Below are 25,654 nucleotides of genomic sequence, written 5' to 3' on the forward strand. Positions count from 1 at the left end.
TTATACGAACTCTGTAGATAAAATATGGACCAAGACAAGCGAATGTGAAGAGCTGAATCTGACAGATGGCCACAAGTGCATTGATCTAGTGTAACAGTCCTGATCTAAATGGAAAGGAGAATCTAATACCTTCCAAAGCAACTCTGAAGCTTTAATCAATAACTGGAATGTTAGATTTTGGCAAAAGAACAGATGTTAGAATTTTAAAGCTGACTATATGACCCCAATAAAAAAGAATCAGTTTTTATTAGGAATGGAGCCTGGCAGTTTTGCACAATAATCTAGACTTACCTTGACAAAATTTGAGTAATGGATTAGCTCCAGTGGGAATTAGGCAATTTTTTTGTGTGAAATGTGATGCACAAGAAGCTTCAATCAATAATACTTGCTTTGGCGAACAGTTTTTAAGTAGGCAAGCGGCGCGTATAATACTGTGTCATGTGTATATAATTATCTCAGCATGCCAAAGGGTGGAAAACAATCTTCAAGTGGCAGAGAATTAATAACACCCCATTTCATTGTTCAGCATTTTCCTCCAAGTTGTGTTGGTTTTTTTTCTGTTTTCCTTCATTGCCTGAGATTTTCTTAAACGTATAAGCCTGACATTGCTCAATACAGCTTTCTTTCATCAACAGTGAGCTCAATGCTGTTTGAAAGCCAAATATTTTACTTATCAGTGTCTGAGAAGACTAGTCACAAGGAAAAATTTAATCAGGCTAGATACTATATGGAAATTCCGTGAATATATAGATTTAAGAGTCTAACCCACATGAATTCTTCTAAATTAGATGCAGAGGATATATTTGGAAAAGAGGTGTGAAACTGTTCATTTCAGGTGAGAAGAGTTTAACCATTGCTAACACTACTGAATTAAGATACCTGCTGTTTTAGAATATCTATTGTTTACTAACTGTGACGAGAATATACGGTCCATAGTCAAAGATGATATTTTGCCTCTTAGTTCTTTCTCTTTGAAGAGAACATTAGCCTTGTAATAAGGAAGTCAAGCAAGGACAACATCTACTGGAAATCCTGAGTGCTTTGTTGGCATTGCCACGTTCCCAGCTGTTTTATGTTTATAATAACAATAGGGCGAACTGTAAGAGTGGTGCTATGTGCATTAAAGCTTGTTTCATTTCTAGTGTGTGATGACAGGTATTTATTGAGCTGTTCCAGACATATAGCAAGATGGAAAAATATCCATTAAAAGCTCCTAGTCATTTAAAAATATATTTTAAAGAATTCAAAACTAAATTTGGTAGTTTTGGGGATCCAACTGCATTTCTTACCAACTTCCCAAGCTGGTGAATTGGACAAAACCAGTCATAGGTTTTTTTGTTTTGAGAAAAGAAACACAGATTTCCTATATTTCATAAGAGGGTAGGGTGCCCAGTGCCCTGCAGATCTCCTTTGTGACACCTGTTTTCTGTACCCCCAGCTCTAGTTGATGCAGAAATGCGGTGACACGTGGCCTTGTTCCACTGAGGGGCAGCCAGTGTGTTTTCAGTCATTAAGCTTGCTCCTGGAGCCGAGAGAGCCCGAGGCAATCACCCGTAACTGATTTTCACCCAAGACTTTGCAGACATGCTGTGTGGGCTGTAGGCAATTAAGACAGTCTACGATGAAATCAGTCATATCTGGGGGGCATTGAGTATATTTACTAAGCACGGTGCCACATACACACATGCGTGTTTCCTGCCCACAAAAATCTGCATCTTTGTGGAGGAGAAAGTACACACAAACAGCTTGTTAACTCTATAATAAAAAATAACAAATACAAAATTGTAAGAAGTGTTGAAAGCAGTAACTGATAAGTGAATGAATAAGGAAGTGGTGTAGATAACACCGGCTTCGGGAAGAGAGGAGGGAGGCGCCATGAGGCTGGGGCAATTGGGAATGATCTGTAGGGGAAGAGGCTTGAGCAGAGCCCACGCCTCCACACTCCTGGGAATTTATTTGGGCACTTACAGCTCCAATAGGAGAGATTTTATGATGTGGCCAGGGAATCTCTCCGTCACTGAAAATGCCTAGGAACAATCCTGACAATGTCATCTCTAGAATCTGAAATGCAAGCAGTCTTTGAAATAAGTCCTTTATATTCTCTGGTGGCTTGAAATATGACTTAGGGTGATGGGCAACTAGACGACGCTTTTTTGTATTCTACAGACTCCTTTATGGGGTAGGGCAGATAGAATAGTGGCAGACCTAACTGTTCTGAGTGTGTGTGTGTGTGTGTGTGTGTGTGTGTGTGTGTGTGTGTGTTAGGAGCATTCAGTTTGAAAGTTGTGTTTCTACATCTTTTCTGCTCCTCGTTTTTATTTTCTGTATTTCTGACCCCAATCTTTCATTTGAGTTATCCCCAGAAATTCAGATCCAGTGTGATACTCATGGGAATAAATCTGTTATATTCCGTGAATTTAATGCCCTTAGCTTCTTGAGTATAAGAAAATTGGAATCTGTTTTCTAAATTCTAAAATGCAGCTACATCTTTAACCCGTTATGGAAATGCCTTATTTTCTCCTTTTTAGATGCTTTTGGTTAAGAGAGGTTTTCGTAGGGGTAAAGTGAAGCTACCTTGGTCAGCAGATACTATATACAATACATCTCTGAGACGGCTGTTAATCAAAAGGACAGGAAAACATAATTGTGTTAACTTTCTGGATTCTCTGCCTTGCATAATGATGTGAGAATTGCTTGGCATATTTCAGGACTTCTGAGCTCCCCCTGATGATGTCTGTCGGCTGATCTAATCAACAAACCCTGCAACTGTAGTAATTGTGTATCAGGTCCTTGTGATGAAACAAATGTTTCACAGTAAATTGCCAGAAGATTCAATTCTTCTGTATTCTGTGTGTATGTTTTTCTTGATTTGTTTTGTTTTTGCTTTTTTGGATGTTTTGTTTATTGTGCTCTGTTTTTTACTAATTTTTTTAAACAACTATCTTATGAAAAACATTGCTGTGTAAGAAATTTGTTGTAAGGTGTTGCTGAATCTGAATTCTATTACCTTTCATTTAGCTTTATTTATTTTTCCATCTGTTTATTTGATCTTCTAGTCCTGACTGCAGCCACCATAAATTCTCATTTGCAGAGATGGATGTAACAATGACTAAAGCATGGATCAAAGCTTAGAAGGGGTGTCTGTGTTTGTCTGTGGTGTGTGTGTGTGTGTGTGTGTGTATGCATGTGAGATGTCTTGATCCATTTGTTTATTTCTCTGGGGAATTCTCAAGCAATTAAGTCAACCTATTGCAAATAGAGCCCTCTCTGTACATTCTGATTTGATAGGAGAATGGGTAATTCCTGTTAATGACTAGTACATCTGTTCAATTATATTGTTTTGTATTGATGTTTAATTAGGTTTCAAGTTGGAAGAGAGGGAGAATGTGAAAGCATGATTCCCTTTTAAATGTCAGAAAGGCTTCCTAAATTACCTGTCTTTTTAACGTACACAGAACACTTTGACAGGCATTGTGTTCTTCTGACCTTAAAACATTTATACTGTCTTGGAGAAGTGTAATGTTCCCTAGGAAGTGAGCTGTATGTATTGCAACTGGTTTGCCTTGAATGTCACTCATGTCCAGTTTCTTGTGGAGTGACCCGTGTCAACCTTCAGCTGGCAACAGAAGGAGAGCTTCCCATCGATAATACATTTTTCGGTTAAATAGCTTTCTTTTCTCTGGGAGGGTTTTCTTTAGAAAATATTGTTCCAAATAAAATTGAGGCTATATTGTTTAAAAGTATAACTTGCTTTTTATCTAGATGTATTTAGATATAAGCAAATGAAAGACCAATTGCATATTTTTTTTAAATGATATGATCACACTGAATCTGTTTCTAGAATACAGATAGACTAATGCGTAGGCTTATTCAGTGAATAACAGCGAGTATTTATAAATATAACTCTTGAAAACAGAATGGGAAAAAAAGATTTGTAGTAGAATGGAGAGTGACTAAGGAGCCAACTACATTATTGGGGAGTTATGAGTGCCACAGTATGGAAGCCTTTTAGCCGGCTTGTAGGTGTAATTTTCATTTTTTATTGATGTCCGTGGGTCAGTTGAGGTCAAAGATTATTACTCTTTACTGACAACTCATGCTGTGTCACAAGGCAATATGATGTGTTCTAATAAAAGTATGTATTATGTATGAGATCCTGTAACAATTAAAAAGGGGGAATTGACAGCACAGAAAATCAAGTTCTTAAAAAGGAATAGTTGAGGCTTGCTTGAGTAGAAGACTGATCTTGTTTAATCACCTAGTCTATCAGCATTTGGAGTGTTTCTTGTGGCTTTCCATAACAAAGGAGAAGGATGTTAATATGATATTCAAAAAATGAATAAAGCGTTGTTGATTGTAGTAACTTCAGTTAGAAGCCTCTTGTCAAAAGAAAAAGAGTTATGTGGGTTAAGGCAGTCTAGTAACAATCTGGCAATTTTCAAGTCTCTTCAGTTCTCTGTTTAATATTGTTCATATTAGTAATCCTTTTTTCTAACTATACCTTAAGATAGTAAAATATAAGAATATGTAAAGGAAACTGTAAGCCATCTCTAGATTCTAGACACAGTGGATAATATTTAATCATCCATTGTTGTAGGTTCTTTGCAAGTCCTCCCTTTCACACATTTTATCAATATTTAATGTTTTGTAAATAGTGCTCAGGATTCTTCTTTGTAAACTACATTCTAAATTTGGATAAGATTATTTTCTTTTATGTTTTAGGTAAGATTAGAAAATAAAAATCTACTTTCCATTATATATTGCCATAGTTTTATACAGAATGAAATTTTACCTTACTGAATTTATTTCTGTTTTCTTTGTATCAGTTCTGTAAGTTATTGCTTAGAGAACTAATCCATGCATATCTTAAATGCAGTGAGGAATCTCACACTAATTTCCAGAGAACTGGACAAATATTTTGAGGAATGACTGTGCTAAAATTACCCAGTAAGTTTGGAAATGCTATAATGAGATTACATAATATCTTAATCTTTATAGTTTATTTTTGTGTTAATATTTATTTGCTAAAATTTTTATTTTTGACAGTATTGGAGTAGAAGTTATATGTAAGTTAATGCTGTAACTGAGCATACTTTCTGTATTATATTGATGCAAAAATATGTATAATGATAATATATAAATCAAATAGCTGCAGTTTTTAAGCTTCTTACTAATTTGTTCAGCAAATAAAACTGAAGATCAGTTAATTTCATTTTCTTTTTCTAATAATAGAATGTTTCTTAGACATAGAAAAAATACTGAGGGGGATTTTAATAAAAGCATGAAAATGACAAACAGTTGTATAACATTCTAGGCCTGTACTCTTGTAATGAAATTGCACATTAAGCATCTCATAGAATTTCATTATAATGAAAGTTATTTTTTAATCTTCTCTAGAACAAGTGATTTTCTAGTGGGGCTCTGTGTAAAGGGCACAGTTATTTCAATGTTGTAACTTAAGAGTTACAAGTACTGGATGCAGAGGAAGTTAGAGTCAGATTGACCAGTTAGCGGGCTACTGCAACAGTCCATACACTAGAGGGAAAAGTCCCTAAAAGCAGTGACAGTGAGAATGGAAAGGAGGAAGGGATGGCAAAGAGTTACTCATGTAATAGAATTAACATTAATTCACTAAACATTTAATGAGTTCCTACTGTGTGTCAAGTTCCTACTATGGTCATTTTGATTGTTGCCATGAAGATAAGAGTGAGCTTGGCAAACAAATAATTACTATGAAATTCAATACCATTGTGATATTGTAAGTAAATTGAATAATATCCGGAGAGATCTGCTGAGAGGTAAGTATTTGCATTTGGTCTTTAAAGGATGATTGGAAATTTTCTAGGAGAAGGATTTCAAGGAATAGATGATTCCAGCAGAGAAAGTAGAATGTGAAGAGTTTGTACATTAGGATAAAGAAGAGTACGTGTTGTTGTCAGTAACATGCCACACTGAAATTATTTCAGATTTGTGAATTTTTATACAAAACGCTGTTAAGATGAACTCATGTTATTCTGGAGTGAGAATGATATAAAGATCATTTTTTTTTTTTTTTTTTTAAATTTCATTTTTTTATTTATTTTTGGCTGTGCTGGGTCTTCTTTTCTGTGCGTGGGCTTTCTCTAGTTGCGGCGAGCGGGGGCCACTCTTCATCGCGGTGCGCGGGCCTCTCACTGCCGCGGCCTCTCTTGTTGCGGAGCACAAGCTCCAGACGCGCAGGCTCAGTAGTTGTGGCTCACGGGCCCAGCCGCTCCACAGCATGTGGGATCTTCCCGGACCGGGGCACGAACCCGTGTCCCCTGCATTGACAGGCAGACTCTAAACCACTACGCCACCAGGGAAGCCCAAGGATCATTGTTACGTGCAGCAAAAGAAGAGAAAATATTGTTAGAAGTTAGGATTGGAAATATAGGAGGTGCCAGTTTATGGAAGCTTCTCATAAAACATTAAAATGTAACTTACTGGGACGTACTTGGAAATTTGTGAACAGGGAGTGAAATGATACGTTCTAGTTATTCTGAGTAACAAATTCATAGGGCTTTAATTTGTTGTTGTTGTTATTGTTGAATAATAGAATGCCAATCCTTAAGCAGCTACCTAGGGAAATGAGGCTGGATTAAAGAATTTGTAGAATATGTAAAATAACACATTCCTTGGAATTAATAGTCTCTAACAGTTTAAAAGAAAATAAAGTGGTATGTTGATTTGTTTAAAGTCTAAAAATGCAGAAATAGAGATATTCTGTTTCCACTTTAATTTCAGATTCTGCTTTTGGCTGTGAATGAGATATCAGCTATGGTGTCATTACTTTCCCACTTCATAGAACTTAATAAGCTTTTAAAAGTAATTTTAGCCATCAGCAAAGCCAGACAATGTTAAATAGTAACCTCAGTGTATTTCTACACAATTTGTGTAGCTGCTTTTCTCTGAAGAATGTAAACATTTACTCTAGTATGCCAGTACTTCAACTTCATAGGGAAAGACCTTTAATAATCCCTTGGGTTGAAGTTTCTGCAGATGATGCGGAATCTTCCCATCATCAAAGCAGTCGAAGTCTATGTAGCTGGGCAAATTGGCAGTGGTATGAAGTGCTGGATCAAAGCTGGTGGAGGTGGACAGTGCCCCAAAATTGTTAGCTCTGATTGCATTGCCATTGCTGATGCAGTGGCTTCATCCCTGTTGGATTGTCTAATTTTTGCTCTAGGGAAACAATGTTCCCTTTATTTTTCTCATTCCAAAATGACCTGACATAATTTTATAGACATTTTGTATGAAAATTCAGACATTTGAAATGTAAATTTTTCCCCACATGACTTTAATAGAAAGTGTATGGTCTCTGTGTCAGCCCAGATTATGTTTATCTATTCTCCATTCCATTAATTAAGAAAAAAAGAGAAGTTACTGGATTTAAGACCATGCTTTCCCAGTTGAGCCTGTTTACCATGCCTTGTGCATAAATGTGGATATCCCATTTTGGCCATTCTCCTTGCTTTCCCCCAAAGAGTTGTTCATTTTTTAATTTAATATTTTATTAATACTTTCTTGGGCAACTATTTTATCCCAGTGCAAAGCTAAGTGCTTTGGATTTCAGATGAGAACGACCTTCTCTTGTGTTGTTTACATTTTACTAGAGGAAAGAGGCTGAAAACAAGTAAGTAGACGAATATCATAATTGCAGAGTTGTGAGTGTCCTGAAGAAGCAATAAGGGCCTGATGTGAAGGACAGGAGGCAGGGCAAAGAGATGGATTTAGCTAGTGTGGGCAGGAATGTGTCTGTGAGGTGTTGATCTTTGCCCTGGGGTTTAAAGGAATGAGAAGACGTGGAAGGGAAATACGGTAGGCAGAAGAAAGAGTAGGCAAGAACATGCTATTCAGTGGTGGTGTCAAATCCTGGAGTGGCAAGTTCAAGATCTACATCTCTTACATCTCTGCTGTAGCAAGGAGTGGTCTAGGAGAAGGGTTGGCTCAGGAGTTATTTGCCATTTGGGTTCATTTTCCCTTTTGAGGGTCTATGTGCTAAAGATTCTCCAATTCATTAGCTGAAATGTTAGGGAGCAAAACCCCCAGCCAGGGTTATAGAGAACAACCAAGACCACCTCCCCATAGTAGCTTGACTACCCAAATCTTGCGTCACCCACTATGTGCAGTAGAAAATAACATGTATGGTCATACAACTCAAAAAATATGATTTCAGCCCTTCTTTAAACCTTTCCTTATTAGCCACTTAGAACTCCTGAAGAGAATGTGAAAGATGGCGGCCTAAGGTGTAGAAGTAGCAGATGCTACAGCTCTTCAGTATTTAGTGCAATAAAGTTGTGTTTCATGGAAATGTTCAAATATAAGTATAGGTAAAATGTGGAGATGCACAAATATGAGCTACATTTCTCTGCAGGGAGCCAACCTAATGACTGCTGTAAACAGATCACCATTTATTGATGTGTCATTGATCTACACAGTAAAAATCAGTGTTATTCAAATCCATTGTCCACACTGAAAAGATGTGTACTTGAACTGTAAAGATAAGTGAACATTATTTTTCCTAACAATAAATTGAACATAAACAAGAAATTTCATACAAATAAACATAGTCTTAAAAGAGATTTGGTTTCACAATTCCATGTGAAATAGAGCAAAGCAATCATATGTTCCATTATAACTGGATTAAAGGCTGTATCATTTTAGTTTATAGGACTGTTAATTGTATATCTTAAAAGTTTCAGTGATTATTTGAACGATAGTAAATAGTGCATTGTTTAAAGTTTTTGGTAATGAGTCAAAAATTTTCAGATGTGCAAAAGTAAATTTTCATCTTTTTAGGAGAAACTCCACATTATTTTTTAGAAATATGCATTTATTTTTAGTCTCCTTTGTTTTTCTATACTCTCCTCCTCACTCCTCCCAACTTCCATGTGTCCCCCTTCCTCGCTCCTTCTCTTGAGTTCTTTTCCTTTGGGGCCATTGAATCTCTTTCAATTCCTTCTGCTTCATTTTTCTTCATTTAATCTTATATACTACCAGGCAGCTGTGTTATAAATTCAGGGAGAGTTGGTTAATCAGGAACATGTTATTTCCCCTGGGCTTCCCAGCTTTGTGCATTCCTCTGGATTTTTCTGATGAAGAGGAGAGATATTGTGATGGGCATAATGGAGTCTCTTCCATTAATTCTGTTGCCTGCCCATTCGTCCCGTAAACTTCCCCTTCTGTCAAATCAGAAGAGTGAACATAGAGAATAAGACCAGCTTGGCTGGAAATGAGAACACCTTTACCATAATCCTGAGAGAGGTGTTTGCTTTAGATGGAAAATATATACACTGTTCTTGAATTTATCCAAAGATATTTCCATGGCCTGTCTGAGAAATCCAGCAGGAAGAATCTGATAGAGTCAAGAATAAGGTTCTAATTTGTGCCCTGGCATTAATATAAAGATAAGTATATTTACTTCTTAAACTTTAGTTGTCTAAAAGAAATAGGAAAACCAAATTAACTTCCCATTGTAGTGGCATTTTGCATGATGTACTTTGTGATCTCAGAGTAAAAAATTATATACAGAGTAGAGTTCTTTAAACAAACCTTCATGTCCGTCTCTCTCATGGCCTAGTTGGGGCTTTTAGCAGCTCCCTTTGTATCCACAGGTAGACAAGAACACAGGAATTCTATAGATAGGTCCTTAACCACGTTTTGAAATTGTTGGGCTACTCCTTTGATCCAAAATTATGTGCTGTTTTTGGCTTTTGCTCTATCCTTGTCTCTAGTTGCTCTTCTCTTCCTAGAGCTCTCTACTCTTCTTATCTAGCCTCTTTGAACTGTTATTTCTGTGGGCAACTTCTTTGGTTCTTGGTTCCAGCTTTCCTTTTGGACACTTGTGTTGGAGCGTCTTTATATCCATAGTCCAAAGAACCTGGCTGAAACCAGACCCAGTCCGCTTCTAAACCCCAAACCCAGGTTCTAGAACTTACCATTTGGCCAGAAAAAATACTAAACTTACATGGGATATTTATTAATTATCACCTGTTTTGCCCTTAGTTGCTGATTGTACCTCTTTTTTTTTTTTTTTAATAGCAGGGAGAAGACATAAATTCTCACTTTGCCCTTTACATGCATATATTTTTATTCACCCTTTTCATTTTGTTTAAATCTTAGTGTAAGCACAGACAAAAATAGGGCAGTCAGATGGCCACAACTAAGTCAGCTGCATCCATTGTTTTCTGCTAGGCATTAGGAATTGGATGTCCGAGACACTTCTAATTTTTTCTGAAAGTCTTATAATTTTACTTGTAAATTCCACAGTGTTAATGATCATTAAAAAGCAATATAGAAATGTTATAAAAGGTAGATCTTATTTTAGATAGTTGCCTAATAATTTATAAGATAAATATACCACAATTTCTTGAAGAACTTTCTAACAGTTTTGCCTCCATACAAAAAGATTGTTAGTAAGACAATGAACAGCTACCCCAGGAAGTATTCGGAGAATTGGCATGATAATTTTTTATGGGTAATGTACATGGAAAGCTTCCATTAAGTAGGAAAGTGGACTGCAAGCCTGAGGTATATGCAGTTTCTAGGACTAAAATAATGTTTATTACATGCATTAATTGGATAAATAACTTCAGTTAAAGATTCATTTGCAAGGGGCTTCCCTGGTGGCGCAGTGGTTGAGAGTCCGTCTGCTGATGCAGGGGACACGGGTTCGTACCCCGGTCCACGAAGAGCTGCGGAGCGGCTGGGCCCGTGAGCCGTGGCCGCTGAGCCTGTGCGTCTGGAGCCTATGCTCCGCAACGGGAGAGGCCACAACAGTGAGAGGCCCGCGTACCACAGAAAAAAAAAAAAAAAAAAAAGATTCATTTGCAGGATGTTCAAAGGTGATGTAAATGCCTGTGAAGCTACTTTTTCCCTGCTGTGATCAAGAGATAGGAGAACATGATGTGGAACTTGGAGGCAATACACCATGGATAGTTGAAAAGACAGTTCTCCAGATAGCAAGAGATGTAGCATTGGGCTTTTTCTTTTCCTATACTACAGTGACCTGGAACTGATAGCGTGAATTCTAATGGAGTGCTTGCCCTCAAATTCCTTTGTATTTTCTGAGTAGCCATAAGGGAGTCCATTCAGCCTCTCTTTTACAGAAGGAACATTTTGAGGGAAAATATACAGGATGTCAGGCCTGTGGGAGGCTGCTGAGTCACATATGATTCACAGATCTGGCTTCAGAAATCTTTCGATTTTCACATTACTAAACGGGGTGGTCCGTTTTAAAACTGCTTGTTGAAATCCACATTGGGGTGTGCTCTAAATGGAGCATGAGGAACGTGACCGAATGACTATTAATGAAAAAAAAATTAGAAGCCTGCAACAGTTCATTCGGAATGTTGATGTTTAATTCATGTTGCTGGCTGCTTTGTGATTCCTTCCTGTTCCGTAAAGACGATGAGTTCTGTGGGCGTGCCATCTTACAGTTGGCCCCTCGAGCCGAAGTCCTGTCTTCTTTTCATCAGGGCTTGTGAAATGCTTCATACCTGTTTCTAAAATGACCGAATGAGATCAGTTTCTAAGCCTTTCCTTCTGACTGCAGAAGAATTATTTCAAATGTGGAAGATACAAATATCAGCACAAATGAGTCTGTGAAGAGATTGACCATTGTATTTTAAAATGCTTATTTCATATTTATAGAAATAGTTTAAATTCCAGTAATCATCTTGTCATTTGTTTCATGGTAAAGGAAAATAACCTAAGACTTTTGATTTTTAATTTTTTTGTTATGAATTGTGAATTATCTGATATTAAAGATTTATTTTAACTAGAAGAATAATGTTTTTAGTTTGTATTTAAAATGGACTTCTAAGTAACTATATATACATGAATCATGCTTTACAGTGTATTTTTATTAAAAAAATTTTTTTTAAATTTTGGCCGAGCTAGCGGGATCTCAGTTCCCTGACCAGTGATCGAACCTGGGCCACGGCAGTGACAGCACTGAATCCTAACCACTAGACCACCAGGGAACTCCCTACAGTGTTTTTTAAATTTACTAAATGCATGACATAGAAGCTTCAATTGGATTTAGCTAAAGTGCAAACTTTTTCTCCCTGATATTTTTTTCTGTTTAATTGCCTAGATTTCGGTCTATTTTTCCACATATAATGCATCAAAGGTCATGATTTTATAATGTTGTTATTTAAACATTAGCAATTATGACATAATTTATAAAATTAATTCAAATAAAAGTTTGAAATTGTGACCAAAAAATTGAAAATGATTTCTTTTCCTGTAGTACTTCGACATTTATATAAACTTCTCACCAATGGCTGACAGTCTTTGCAAGGAGTTATTTGACAGTGCTAAAAATTGTAATATTTCCACCATTTGGTAAGCATAAACTCATTTTAAAACACAGTTATTGTTAAGTTCACTATGGTAATGGAGAAAAAACTATTTGATTAAAAACAGTGGTTTAGCTTTGTGTTTCTGTTGAGCAGATCAGGAAGGGGAGCTGGCTCTAATTCCTATCCAAGAAGCAATCTTTTGCTTGGATTACTTAGTGCGCTCAGACCATTGGAGGGGAGCACAAGGGCAGTGAACATGCTGCTCAGGCAGAGCGTCAAAGAGAACCACATGTCTGTGCGGACAAAAAGGTTGAAAGCAATTAAATTGTAATGTATTTTATATTTGAAAAGACCTTTCCTATTTTTCTAGAATCCTGTGGTTAATACTAAAAGGAATAAAAATGTTACAGAATGGGTACTTTTAAGATGTTCCTTTCTGACGGTCTTCAGAGAGAGTTACTGTTTTTCTAATTTGCGAGTTAACACGTTCGCATGGATGGCTTTTTGATCGATAAATAAACTCTGTCCTGGAATAGCTATCAGACAAACTATACTATGAGCTATCTTTAAAAGGAGCACCATACAAGTCGGTCTGGGCCCAGACTTTTATATTCTTGCATTTGTTTGTGTATTTGAACCTGCGTTATGAACACAAGGCCAACCGAAAGAGTCATATTTTCCATTCATAGTTGAAGGATTAAATGTTGCTTCCAGAATATTTTATATTTAAAAACACATCAGGGCTGACTCTACATCTGACCTGCTACTCTGTGTCAAATCTGTGTGCCGTGTTGTGTATAGTATGAAAGTCAGTGGCTGTGTACCTAATGCTGGGGATGCCATGATGTTATGTTAATAAAAGCAGCAAATTCATGGTTTTGTAAATACAGCAACTAGTGCTTGTTTATTTGATAATCTGGATGAAAACTTAATTTGAGGAAAAATTGTAGCATTAAATAATCATGTGCATATTTCTTTTAAGGAAGAAAACACCTGGATTTTCTCAGTTGCAGTATTTAAATCCTTATTTTCTAACTATAACTTTCCTCTTGCTGTGTAAAAATAAGACTTCGGTAATTGTCATTTTCTCTATTTACATCAGTGAAACAGACTTATAACCCAGGCCTATGAAAGTGTATAAAATACAAAACACAAGACATTTGTAAGTTAGGATGAGAGGAGTGTTGGGGGTAATCTGGTGGTTTAATGATGAGAGCAAGCCATGTTTCAGATCATATTGATTAGCATTTATTAAGATGGTAGACTCTATTGGCTTCTAAGGGCAAATGCTCAGCTCTGCCACTTACTAATTCTGTGACCTTCGGCAAGTAATTTAACCTCTCTATGCCTCAGTTTCCTCAGTCTGTAAAGTGAGATTCGTAATAGTATCTGCCTCATAGAATTTTTGTGAGAATTAGGGTTTTTTCACATAACATGTTTGGAACAGCTGTTGGCACATAGATGTGAGATAGATGCTATCTCTTGTTTATTGAGCATCTAATATATGTCCAGAAATGTAGATATTCTCAGAATACTGAACTGGAAGCCGTGACCCATCCACTCAAGGAAAGCAAGTATTGTTAGGAAAAAATAATACTAACGTAAGACAGTATGTCAACGTGTGTGATGTTTTGTAGGACAGGCTATATCTATTTTAGGAGCTTAGAAAAAAAATTTCTGAGCACTTGAGGACTTGCCCAGAAGAAGGAACTGAAGTACAGACTTGAAAAATGATTTTCAAGCCCTGAAGAGACTTAAGAGAGGTCATTTCAGGCTAGTGGAAAACGTGATTAAATAACATGACAAAACTGACATGTTTGTGAAACACTTAAACTGGCCTGACTGCAGATACCAATCTATGTAGGGAAGTAGATGGGGCATTTAAGTCAGAATCCAAACATAATAAACATTGAGGATTTTGCAGTATTGGAAATATTATGGATGTACAATTAATAATTCAGAGAAGAAAGGAATGAGGAAAATTTGATCCTGACATTAAGTAATATTTACATGCTTGAATTAGACAAAAATATGTTTTGTGAACTATCAGCAACGGCAGAGAAAAAATAAGGTAAACAATGAAAGAGAAGATCTTCAAGAAAATGAATGGAAGTTATATAATGTGCAATTAGAAATTCAACCCATTTGGTTCATAGAAACACCAGCAGCAGATTGTGTGGCCATTTGGGACACCTCCCTTGGCACCAGGCTGGAGGGACAATGCTGCAGGTTGTAACTAACGGTGATGTGGACTTAAAAAACAAAGCTCTCCAGGCCTCCAGGGAGCAGATCCCTTGTATGAGAACCCTCCCCCAGTCTAGCTAATCCAGGGAACTACATTAACATCAGCCCTAAAGTGTATATTGCTCATTTGTTGTCTTGGAAGCTGGCAGCAAATTGCTGCAGCTGAGACAAAAAAAATTAACTAAATAAAGAAACAACGAAAATGCTGGGATAAAACAAAAATCAATCCGAGATGGTGGGAAAGGCAGATCTCATGAAGAATCTTTGGTCTTTGAGAATTATGACTATGTATATTTGTAAAGCAGATCAGACACACACACACACACACACACACACACACACACACGCGACAGTGAAAAGCAAACAGAAAATGAAGGCAGAGGAACACGAACAGCATAAGAATCCGATTTTTAGTGATAAAACCTTTTTTCTTCTTCTCTCGAGTACTTTACCTTTCCACCCTGATTAGCATGATCACATCCCTTTCTGCATTTCTTTCAGGACTGACTCTAGACACAAATGGAATACTAAAGCATTTCACAAGTCTAAACAGCTTTCTAAAAACAGCAGCAGTGTTATTGAAAATGGTTTAAATCGAGAATAATTTCAGGAGCTAACGTAACTGGCATGACAGCCATCTCAAAAGCAGTTTTAGATTTATTGTAGATACCAAGTGTTCCTTTCACTCACACACACACGCACACACGCACACACACACAGTATTTTTCATGATAGAGTTACCCATGTTATAAGAAATGCATATTTAGCAAAATAGTGTGTCTAGGTTATCTAAATCTTTGGCTTACTTATGTTATTTTTTACCCAACTATAAGAACACTGTGGGTGGTTTATTATATAACAAAAAAGGGAGCAGTTTGGCATTGATGGGATATTTATAGCAAGTGGAACAGTTTTGAAATACATGGTCTTATTACTTCAAATTTATTAATAACTATTTATATATCAACACAATTGAAATGGTCAGTTTGTTAGATCTTGTGATATTTTTATTTTTTCCCAGGTCCACAGGGCAGAACTATGTCTCTGATTTCCTTGGGTTAAAAATAAAATTATTTCTTAAAAATAGTGGCATAGGCAGAGAATTGCTTTAGGACAAGGGCCCCAAAGGGTACAGGCTTCTCCCTCTCCCTCTCCTCCTCTCATTCCCATACTATTCCAGCTCTTTTCCATTCCCATTTCTTTTCTGTGTATCTCCTATTATTAAAAATTGTTTTTAATTAATTTTTATTGGAGTATAGATGATTTACAATGTTATTTACTGCTGTACAGCAAAGTGAATCAGTTATACATATACGTATATCCACTCTTTTTTAGATTCTCTTCCCATATAGGTCATTACAGGGTATTGAGTAGAGTTCCTTGTGCTATACAGTAGGTTCTTATGTAGAAAACAAACTTATGGTTACCAAGGGAGAAAGGGGGAGTGGAATGGATAAATTGGGAGATTGGCATTGACATATACACACTACTATATTCCTTTTTTGCTCGAGTCTCTATGATAATTGCTAGTGGGATAATTCAAGATGGATGTGGAAGGAACATGTCTGTTTTAATACTCTCTTCTTACTAATAGCAGGAAGTTCACACATTCTATTTTTTTTTTTTTTTTTGCGGTACGCGGGCCTCTCACTCTTGCGGCCTCTCCCGTTGCGGAGCACAGGCTCCGGACGCGCAGGCTCAGCGGCCATGGCTACCAGGCCCAGCCGCTCCGCAGCATGTGGGATCTTCCCGGACCGGGGCACGAACCCGCGTCCCCTGCATCAGCAGGCGGACTCTCAACCACTGCGCCACCAGGGAAGCCCCACACATTCTTTTTTGACAGAGGACTTACTACATGAGATATAGGAAGGAAGGACAGTCTTTGTAGGACCTATTGTAATATTTCTTAGCTATCACTTTGGCTCCATTATGATAACCAGTAAAAAGGCAAATTCTCTCTGTAGCATTTAAAACAATTAAATAGATAACTATGCAGACTTGACACTTTGTACTCAACTGCTGCACTTTACAATAGATGAGACGGTGTAATTTGTGGTGTTCTCAATTTGATGTTCCTCAAATGCATGCAAAATGAAATGGATTACCATCTCTCTTTCTTTCTTCTTCTTCTTTTTAAAATAGTTTCCTAAACTATGCAATACTCTTTTGAAAGCCATCTTACAGGCAAATCTAACCTCAAAAGGAACAATATTGGGCTTCCCTGGTGGCGCAGTGGTTGAGAGTCTGCCTGCCGATGCAGGGGACACGGGTTCGTGCCCCGGTCCGGGAAGATTCCACATGCCGCGGAGCGGCTGAGCCCGTGAGCCATGGCCGCTGAGCCTGCGCGTCCGGAGCCTGTGCTCCGCAGCGGGAGAGGCCACAACAGTGAGAGGCCCGCGTACCGCAAAAAAAAAAAAAAAAAAAAGGAACAATATTAATTGCATGGCGAGTATTCTTCTCTCAAATTTAGTGAAAACTTGAGTATTTTATATTATTTGCCTTTAGAATTTGGGCTATTTCTGTACAGTAAAGTGAAGTAAAAGATATAAAAGATTATCTCAACTACTCAATAAAATATTTGCATTTGCCTCAATTTTTAGAGATCTCATATAGAATTCTCCAAAGTACACTGAGCCGGCAGACATCATCGAACAGTTGGGAACATATACTGCTATTTGACTCTGTACTGAGTTATTGTAGAGGTAGAGAAGGATTACAAGACTTCATTTTTTTCCTATGAAATTCAATGTCCACTTGAGAGATTTAGAATTACAAGGTGTGCGTTATACAGATTTTAAAAAATTTCTTTAAAGTATTAAGTCGCATTTAAAAGTTCTACTTGTTGAAAAGTGGGTGCTGTTTATAGATGCATGGGTCCAGCAGTTCATTTTTTTCTGATGTGGATTTTGGAGGGAAGAGGAAATTTAGTAAGTAAATTATTTACACTGCATGCATTAAGTAAAGATAATTGGGCGTTTTAAAAAACAATACTGCAATTACATTTTATTTCAATACATTTTTCTATTTATTCAGTAAATATCTGTGTGCCTACTATATGCAAGGCACTGTAGTATTGAGGATTCAGTGATGAATGAGAGTAAAAGTATATCCATCTAATCATGAAAGTCTACAGAAAAATAAACACAAACCACAATTAAAGCGCTTTGGAATTTAGTGGATAGAAAAGGACATTTTTAGTTTGGGAGCCTGTGAAGGTGACATTAGAGTAGTTGAGAAATTTATTCACAATGGAGGTGGAGGATTAATTTCAGGGAGAGGGGTTATAGAGCCAAAGCAGAATGTGGAAAAGGACAGTCGACACACGTGGAAATGTGTGAGGTTGGTGGAAGTAAAATGGCTTAGAAAATTGGAAGCTACAAGGCTGGGCTGTTAAACTTCTCTCAACTTGAAGTTTTCTCATCTATGAAAAGTGAGCACTAGTTTTTCTGATGACTGAATGGGAGAGTGAATGTTAAATACCTTTGGCAAAAAGTTTGGCATGAAATAAGGTCTCAGTGCATTCAGCTCTCAGGTATGTACTGGGAAAAACACTGAGATACTATTATTTTACAAAGGATTGAAGGAGGGATATGATGAAGAAATTGATGGCATGGACCATCATGGATGACTGAGGAGATGGTTTGCCAACAAGAAGAAGGAACACAGAGGGTTAGTGCTATGGGCAGGGAAGATTTTTATAGATATTTTGAAAAAGAAGGCTGGAAAATCAAAAGGGAGTGATCTAGAAAACTGTAGTTAAGGCAGAAATGGAGCTCAAATGTAGGAATTATGTATGTACAGGTGACAATTGCAGTCATGAGATATTGACGTTTTGGGATTGTAGGAGCTTAGAGAAACACAGGGTTTCAAAAGGCAGTGGAAAATTGGGAGACGGGAGAGAGCAGAGAGATAGGAAGTAGCTTTGTTGCATGCGTTGACTGCATACCCAGTCTCTGGAGCTTCTCATCATTCTTCTCTATGAATACCATGCATTCGTACTCTCCTGACTATATCATGCTCAAGTCAGGGAGTTACATTTCTAACAAGCAGAGTAAGTATGTTCCTGACATCACAAGTTGGAAAATCCAGAGCATATTCTCATGGAAACAGTGTACCTGTTAGTCCAGTTCTGTTGTATCTATATAACCCGATATACATTGATTCAACTTTTTTTGAGCTGCTCAGATTTTGTAATATTTATTTATTTCTTTCTGAGAGCAATCCATTTTATTTCAGTGATTTTTAGAATTTTTTCTTTTAGAAATTATATTTTTATTCAAGTGATTTAAATGTGGGATATATGTTCAGGCCACTTTCTTCATTTAGTCTTCCAGAATATTCTTTTATGAGATTATTAGCCTACAAACCCCCAAAATGATGAGAAATTTGAAATTTGGCAATACAGTATTTTCACATTTTCCTAGAAATATTGTAATAGCATTTTTGGTTCCATAAGAAAAATGTTTAGAAAATAAGTGTTGTGTATAAATATAATACTGTAACATTTTAATGAATAGTTTTGGTAGTCTTTGTTATTTAGAATTAGTAGAGATCTTAAAGTTTTCAGGCCCTTCAGTTCACTTTTCCTTGTCCATCTTTCCCACCTGCTGGTATCTGCCCCATATTCATCTGAATGCCTTTTTTCTCCCATCTCACCCTCTTTAGCCTAGTACTGGTGGAGAAATTCACACAGTCATGCTGATTAGTACTGATGAAAACTGGTGACCCCCAGTATAGGGCTTGTCCTTAAATACTCTCCAGTCATTGTTCTTTTGAAACGTCCAACTTTTCTTTTCAACTACCCTACCTTAATACCTCCTGCCTATCTCTGAACCGATGACTCTGTCTACTTTATTACAAAAAAGAAAAAAAATAGAGACGAATAAGTAGAACTGTCTCCAGTTTTTGATCGAGTTGTTGTAGCTATTTTCATTTACTTAAAACCGTTTACGTTTTCCCTTCGATCTCCCTGGAAGAAGTAACCTACTTTCCAGCCATGGATTAGGATTCTCCTGTGTTCTGCTTATTTCTTCACTCATCCTTCACTCGATCATGTTTGGAATATAGAGGGTGAGCAAGAAAAAGCTGAAGGAATCTAGAGTCTTTTGAAGGCCCTTGCCCTGTCAGTAAGTTGCATGTTCTCTCCTGAGATTTCTCTGTGATGTCTCCTCTCCGTGCCTTTCTCCTTTTGCATGGAACCATGCCTATATCTCTCCGATTAAAAAGCAAAAAGGAGCACTCACTCCTTGTTGTCCCTTTTTTCCTAGGTTCCACACTTCTCTCACTGTCCTCACATAAGATAGATAAATTTCTCTCACCTTGTTTGATGACTCTCTCTGGATATTCTTACCTTCCCTGGCTTTTGTGATACCATTGTTCTTGGATTCCCTTCTTTCTTGCCACTACTCAGATTCCCGTCTCTTTTTTCAGTGTTATTTTCCAGAGTTCTAGCTGCTGTGTATTTTCTTTCTCCCTTTATAAACTCTCCTTTGGGAGTCATACACTGATTTACCTTTGTCCTTTGAAACTACCTGATCTTTAAATGCTATGGAAACTTCTGAGAGCTTCAAATCTATGTATATTCAGTTGCCTAGTGGGTTTCTATACGTGAATCTTTCAAAAACATCTCTACCTGAACCAATAAAAACGAACTCATCAATACCCCTCTAAATCGTTCTTCCTCTTATACTTTCTATAACAGAATGTCCTATCATTGTCTAACTGAGGAACTCCATGAGTCATCTGCAAATCCTTTCTCCCATTCACTATTTAAATCTACTAGTACGTGAAATCCTGTCATCCATCCTTCAGAGTTTTGTTGAGCTGGTTTCTTCTACTTGGTCTCCCTTTTGTTTCCCTCTCTACTCTCGCTACTACTGAGCTAGTTTGAACCCTCATTTCTTCCATCTTATCTAGCCCCTCCCTCCTCACTCTTTGTTCTCCCTCTAAGCCACCATCCACTTGGCTATCAGAGAAATTATTTTATCATGTTCATATACCCTTAATCTTGTTACTCGCTAACTTCACATTTTCCATTATTTCTCCATTATTTTGAGGATACAATGTAAATGCTTCAGAATGTTATTTAAGACCCTGGGTCTGGCCAACTATTTGCCAGAATTTCTTCCTGACCATTCCTGCTCCCATTCCATACATTTGATGAACAACCTTGGACTCTGGCCATACAGACTACTTGTGGTTGCTGCCAATGCCACGTTTTAAATTCCCCCTGCCTTCGTTGTTTCTTCCTTCCCTTCTCGATTTTCTTAAATTCCACTTGTCCTTCATATCTCACTTTAAGTAGCTACTAGTCGAAAGCCTCCTCTATCCACCTCCCCACACAATTATCTAATAAACTTTAAGTGACTCTTCTGATTCCTGAAGCATGTCCTAGAGATGGGATTCAGGATGGGCTAAATATGGTTACATAGCCTATTGAATATTTTAAGCTGAAGGCGTTGGGGAAGTGGCATCTGCAGGAAGGACTTTGTGACCTTCCCCTCATGTGAGCGTTGCTTCCCTTTACCTGGGAGAAAGCAGCATCCTTATCTCTGAAGGCATGGGGCAGAAAGAGAAATGTGAATGAATGGTCTCTGTTAAGTTTCCCCCAGTTTGCTATACTTAGCTCATATTCTTTGTCCCATGATATCTTTCTGTTCTTCATCAAACCTAGCATAAAGACACTCAGGTTTAACCATTTTTTTGTGGGGGGGGGCAGGTCTTTATTTCCTTATGAAGCCTCCCGTGTCATGTAAAACTTGAATCCATTTGTATGCATTTCACTTATTAGTCTGTCTTTTGTTACAGGTTCTCAGTCAAGAATTTAGAAAGGTAGAAGAAAAGATACTTTTTCCTCCCCTACACCACCTTATTCTTGTTCTCTTCTGCCTCTTTCCTGTCAGACCCAGTTTTAAGCCTAACCAAACTGTAACGCATATATCGTTCGTTTCTGCCCTGCCAGCTTTTAGTATCTTCTCCAGCAGATACTAGTTCTTGTTGAGTGGGCTGACAAAGAAGAAACAACAAATTCTTCCTCATGGAGTGCTATGTTCATTTCTTATTATCTGAAAAGACTATATATCCTCTGTAACTTTCTCCAAAATATTATAGTGCCTTCTGGAGACATTTAATAAAATAGTGCTTAGTGATTATGCATATGTGGTTGACAATTTACCTAGAAAGAGAAAGACTGATAGAGAATTTGCCCATATGAATATTTTCCCTTATGTAATTTTTCACTTTCATGATCAGTGAGATCTTCGCTTATTTCCTAGCCATTATAATCTTCTAACTCCAGGTTTGAAAGGCAGAGTGCTTATGTATTTTAGGAAAACCAGGTAATACCTCATGGCTATAAAAAATAATCTTTGTTCCTATACTATGTTTTTTTTTTGTGGTACGTGGGCCTATCACTGAGACCAGTCTTCTCTGTCCCACTGACAAGCTGTTAAGAACATAGTATAGGGGGCTTCCCTGGTGGCGCAGTGGTTGAGAGTCTGCCTGCTGATGCAGGGGACACGGGTTTGTGTCCCGGTCCGGGAATATCCCACATGCCGCGGAGTGGCTGGGCCCGTGAGCCATGGCTGCTGAGCCTGCGCGTCCGGAGCCTGTGCTCCGCAACGGGAGAGGCCACAACAGTGAGAGGCCTGCGTACCGCAAAAAAAAAAAAAAAAGAAAAGGCTGACAGACGGGAGCCAGGGGGCTCAGTTCAGGGTGAATGCCAGCGCTGCGGTGGGGAAACCGGCTTCAGTCCTTGAATTACAGCTTGCTCTCTTATGACAGAAGAGTTACCTGTTTAAAAAATTTTTTTTATTGAAGTATAGTTGATTTACAATGTTGTGTTAATTTCTGCCGTACAGTGAGGTGACTCGGTTATATATATCCTTTTTCATATTCTTTTACATTATGGTTTATCACAGGACACTGAATATAGTTCCCTGTGCTATACAGTAGGACCTCGCTGTCTATCCATCCTGTGTAGTATAATAGTTTGCACCTGCTAATCCCAAACTTCCAATCCTTCTCTCCCCGCACCTCCACTCCCCCTTGGCAGCCACAAGTCTGTTCTCTATGCCTTTGAGTCTGTTTCTATATTGTAGATATGTTCATTTGAGAGTTTATGTTCACTGTCAAATGAACATATCTAAGAGTTACCTTTTAAATATATAAATTATTTGTATGCTACTGCAGTATACTGAAACTAAATAAATCACAATGTCAATAAAGAAAAAAGAGGGAAAACATTTAGTATTTATAAAATCCAAAGAACAGAATAAATAAGCAATGATAGATACACATACCATATATATGCAGAGAGAAGTTCAAATTCAAATACAAATCATTTCCTATCATTCTTATTAGTGTTTTCTTATATTTGCATGGACAGAAAAGAACACACACTTTAGGTCTTTTTGAAATATGAGGATGAATAAATGAAATATATGAAGGGATTGCAAATTAAATTTAATTTATTAGAATGGGGAAAATTGTGTGGTATTTGGTAATGTCTAATGACAGGAAAAATAAGATAGACCATCAGTTTAGAATTTTCTAAAATGTTCTGACATCCATAGCTTGTATTTTAAGATCTCCATTACATTAAAGTATATACAGTTGTCCCTTGAACAACATGGGTTTAAACTTCGTGAGTCTATTTATAGTAGATTGTTTTCCAGTTAATGTACAGTACTACATGATCCATCATTGGTTTAGTCTGTGGATGCCAAACCGCGGATGTGGAGGGCTGACTGTAAAGTTCTTTGCGGATTTTCAGCTGCCTGGGGCTTTGCACTCCTAACCCCCCACATTGTTCAAGGCTCACCTTTACATGAAAAGGATTTGAACTGGAAACTTCAATCATAATTTTAATGCTCAAATCCATTTCTTTAAAACTTTAGCCTTGATCCAGTAATTCCAAATCTAAGAGTCTAGCTAAGGAAATGAAATACTTTTAAGCTTAATGTGTACTGAGATATTTGTTGCAGTGAAATTTTTAGCAGTCAAAGCTGATGGCATTCTAGTTACCTTTTAAAAAAGGACGATGGTCAAGTATATTATGGGATTTAGAGATAAGGGAATATTAAGTGGCCATTAAAGTACAGTGTTTACAAAATATCTGTAATGACATGGAAGGGTATTTATCATGTGACTGATGGAAAAAAAGATATGTGAATTTTACATAGTATGTGCTTGACCTTGTGAAAGAATTTTAAAAGACTTGAAGGGAGTACATCAAAATGTTAAGTGATTATCCTTGCGTATTGGAATTATAAGAAATTTAAAAATATTTGTCATTTTCTGGCAGTTTTCAAATAGTCTACATTTAGCACACCCTTAGTATTATATTACGAAGGCTTGTAAACTAAAGGATAAAGTTTAGTTTAGAATATTCCATTCAGTAACTTGTTTTTAATGGAATTTTCGTAAAAATTAAGCAAACGTTTACCCTCATTTGTCATTTTTCTCTTTTTGAGTTGGGGATATTTTAGCCTCCTAAGAGGTTGACCCCTAAAGGTTCATTGGTTTTGTCACTTAAAAGTGGGCTGGGGGGGGTGGGTAGGTATAGTAGGAGCTAGGAAGGAGGAGAAAGACTTAAAGGTAATTTAATGAATTATCTGCGGATAATCTTTGCATATAGAATGTCAGTCTGTGGCCTTACTTTGTGAGAGATCTGATAGAACATTCTCTTCTCTGATTTCTGCAGCATCAAGTCATGGGTGGATAAGATGCAGGAAGACCTTGTCACCCTGGCAAAAACTGCAAGTGGAGTCAATCAGCTTGTTGATGTGAGTAAAGTCTCCCAAAACTTACTAATCATTTCTTTAATTTGCATGCAGTTCTTTCCTCTAAGAAACTGTCTTTCTATATTATAAATAGGACAATTTTTCATGTGAATCTGATAGTGAAATTCTGAGAGGGACTTTTGGTGCTGCCAGTTACTGCCATCCCTAATAATTAGTGAGGTGTACTCACTGCACTTTACAGTTTATATACAGCCTTCCCTTACATGAGTTCATATGATGTATAGTCATCCCTAAAATTCAAATTGGGGTGTCTTGTTTCCTCCCATCTTCAGAGGATATTAGGATCTTTTGTATAGTGGTGACTTTAAGCCCTGTGAGGGATTCTTTTGAATATCCTCAGTGGGAACATATCTTCATTCTTTGAGGGTAGATTTTATTTTCAAAAGCGGTTTACAATGTTTATAGCCATGCCTAGAGGCTAGAGTGAATCACTGAGATGGGTTGTACAGACTTTTGTGCAAGGAAAGGAGACACTATAAAAGATTGTTTTTCTTATGATTTATGAAATGACTATGAATGTCACTCTAAAATGATTTTTGATAATAATAGCAACATGTAAATATTTGTGTAACATCTTAAATAGATCATTTTCCTTGGGTAAGAGCATGTACATGTATAGATTCCGTAAGATTTATTAAATTTTAAGCATCATTTCTTTAGCGTCTCACTGCTTTCACTTCAGTGTAAGTAATCTAACAATTTGAAAGTATCTTCATCTTGTGTTGTTAGTGATGCAGTGAGGTGTTTTGTTTTCCAAAAATGTGGTGGATCAATGAGGTGAAATGGTATAAAAGTGGTTTCATGTATGATCTGTGAATATTTATTATATGAATATTTATATGTGAATATTCCTCTCTGGGAGAAACTAGAATGAATGGTTACTCTGTGTATTAATAGGAATTCATAAAGAAACCTTACTAAGCATATACTTCAAAATATTATTCCAGAATCTCTTCATAACACAATTATAGGTTTCAAACCGAGTATATGTTGAGTAAATTTCAATATTTATGAGATGGCATAAGGAATATATTTTGAAATGAAAAGTGTTCTTTGTGAATAACAATGATCGAATTAATTCTAATGAACAGTTATTGAGCACACAGCATGTCCCAGGCACTGTGCAGGCTACCAGGGGTTGACAGAGACACAGTTCCTCTCCTCAGAGAACTGACATGCTAGTAATCAAAATCTCCATTTTTGAAGGTGCAAAGATGCCTGAAGGCTACTGTTAGCTGATGTTTGGGATCTGCAATGATTCACTGTGTGAAAATAAATTAGAAT

The 25,654-nt window shown here is 37.2% G+C and overlaps 1 protein-coding gene across 4 annotated transcripts in view; it reads left to right on the forward strand.

Annotated features, from left to right (window-relative positions):
- The window catches only part of CACNA2D1 (calcium voltage-gated channel auxiliary subunit alpha2delta 1), a 514,317-nt gene that overhangs the window by 63,057 nt on the left and 425,606 nt on the right, over positions 1-25,654 (forward strand). For all 4 annotated transcript variants that reach the window (XR_003436525.1, XM_027123784.1, XM_027123782.1 and 1 more), the window contains one exon: positions 24,271-24,352. Coding sequence is in view for 3 of the 4 variants with exons in the window: in XM_027123784.1 (XP_026979585.1) it covers positions 24,271-24,352 (82 nt within the window). In the remaining variant the exon portion in view is untranslated. The remainder of the gene's footprint in view (positions 1-24,270; positions 24,353-25,654) is intronic.

The sequence above is a fragment of the Aethalodelphis obliquidens genome, unplaced genomic scaffold (genome assembly GCF_003676395.1).
Source record: "Aethalodelphis obliquidens isolate GAN/ISIS:26980383/991018 unplaced genomic scaffold, ASM367639v1 scaffold27, whole genome shotgun sequence".
Classification (NCBI taxonomy): Eukaryota; Metazoa; Chordata; class Mammalia; order Artiodactyla; family Delphinidae; genus Aethalodelphis; species Aethalodelphis obliquidens.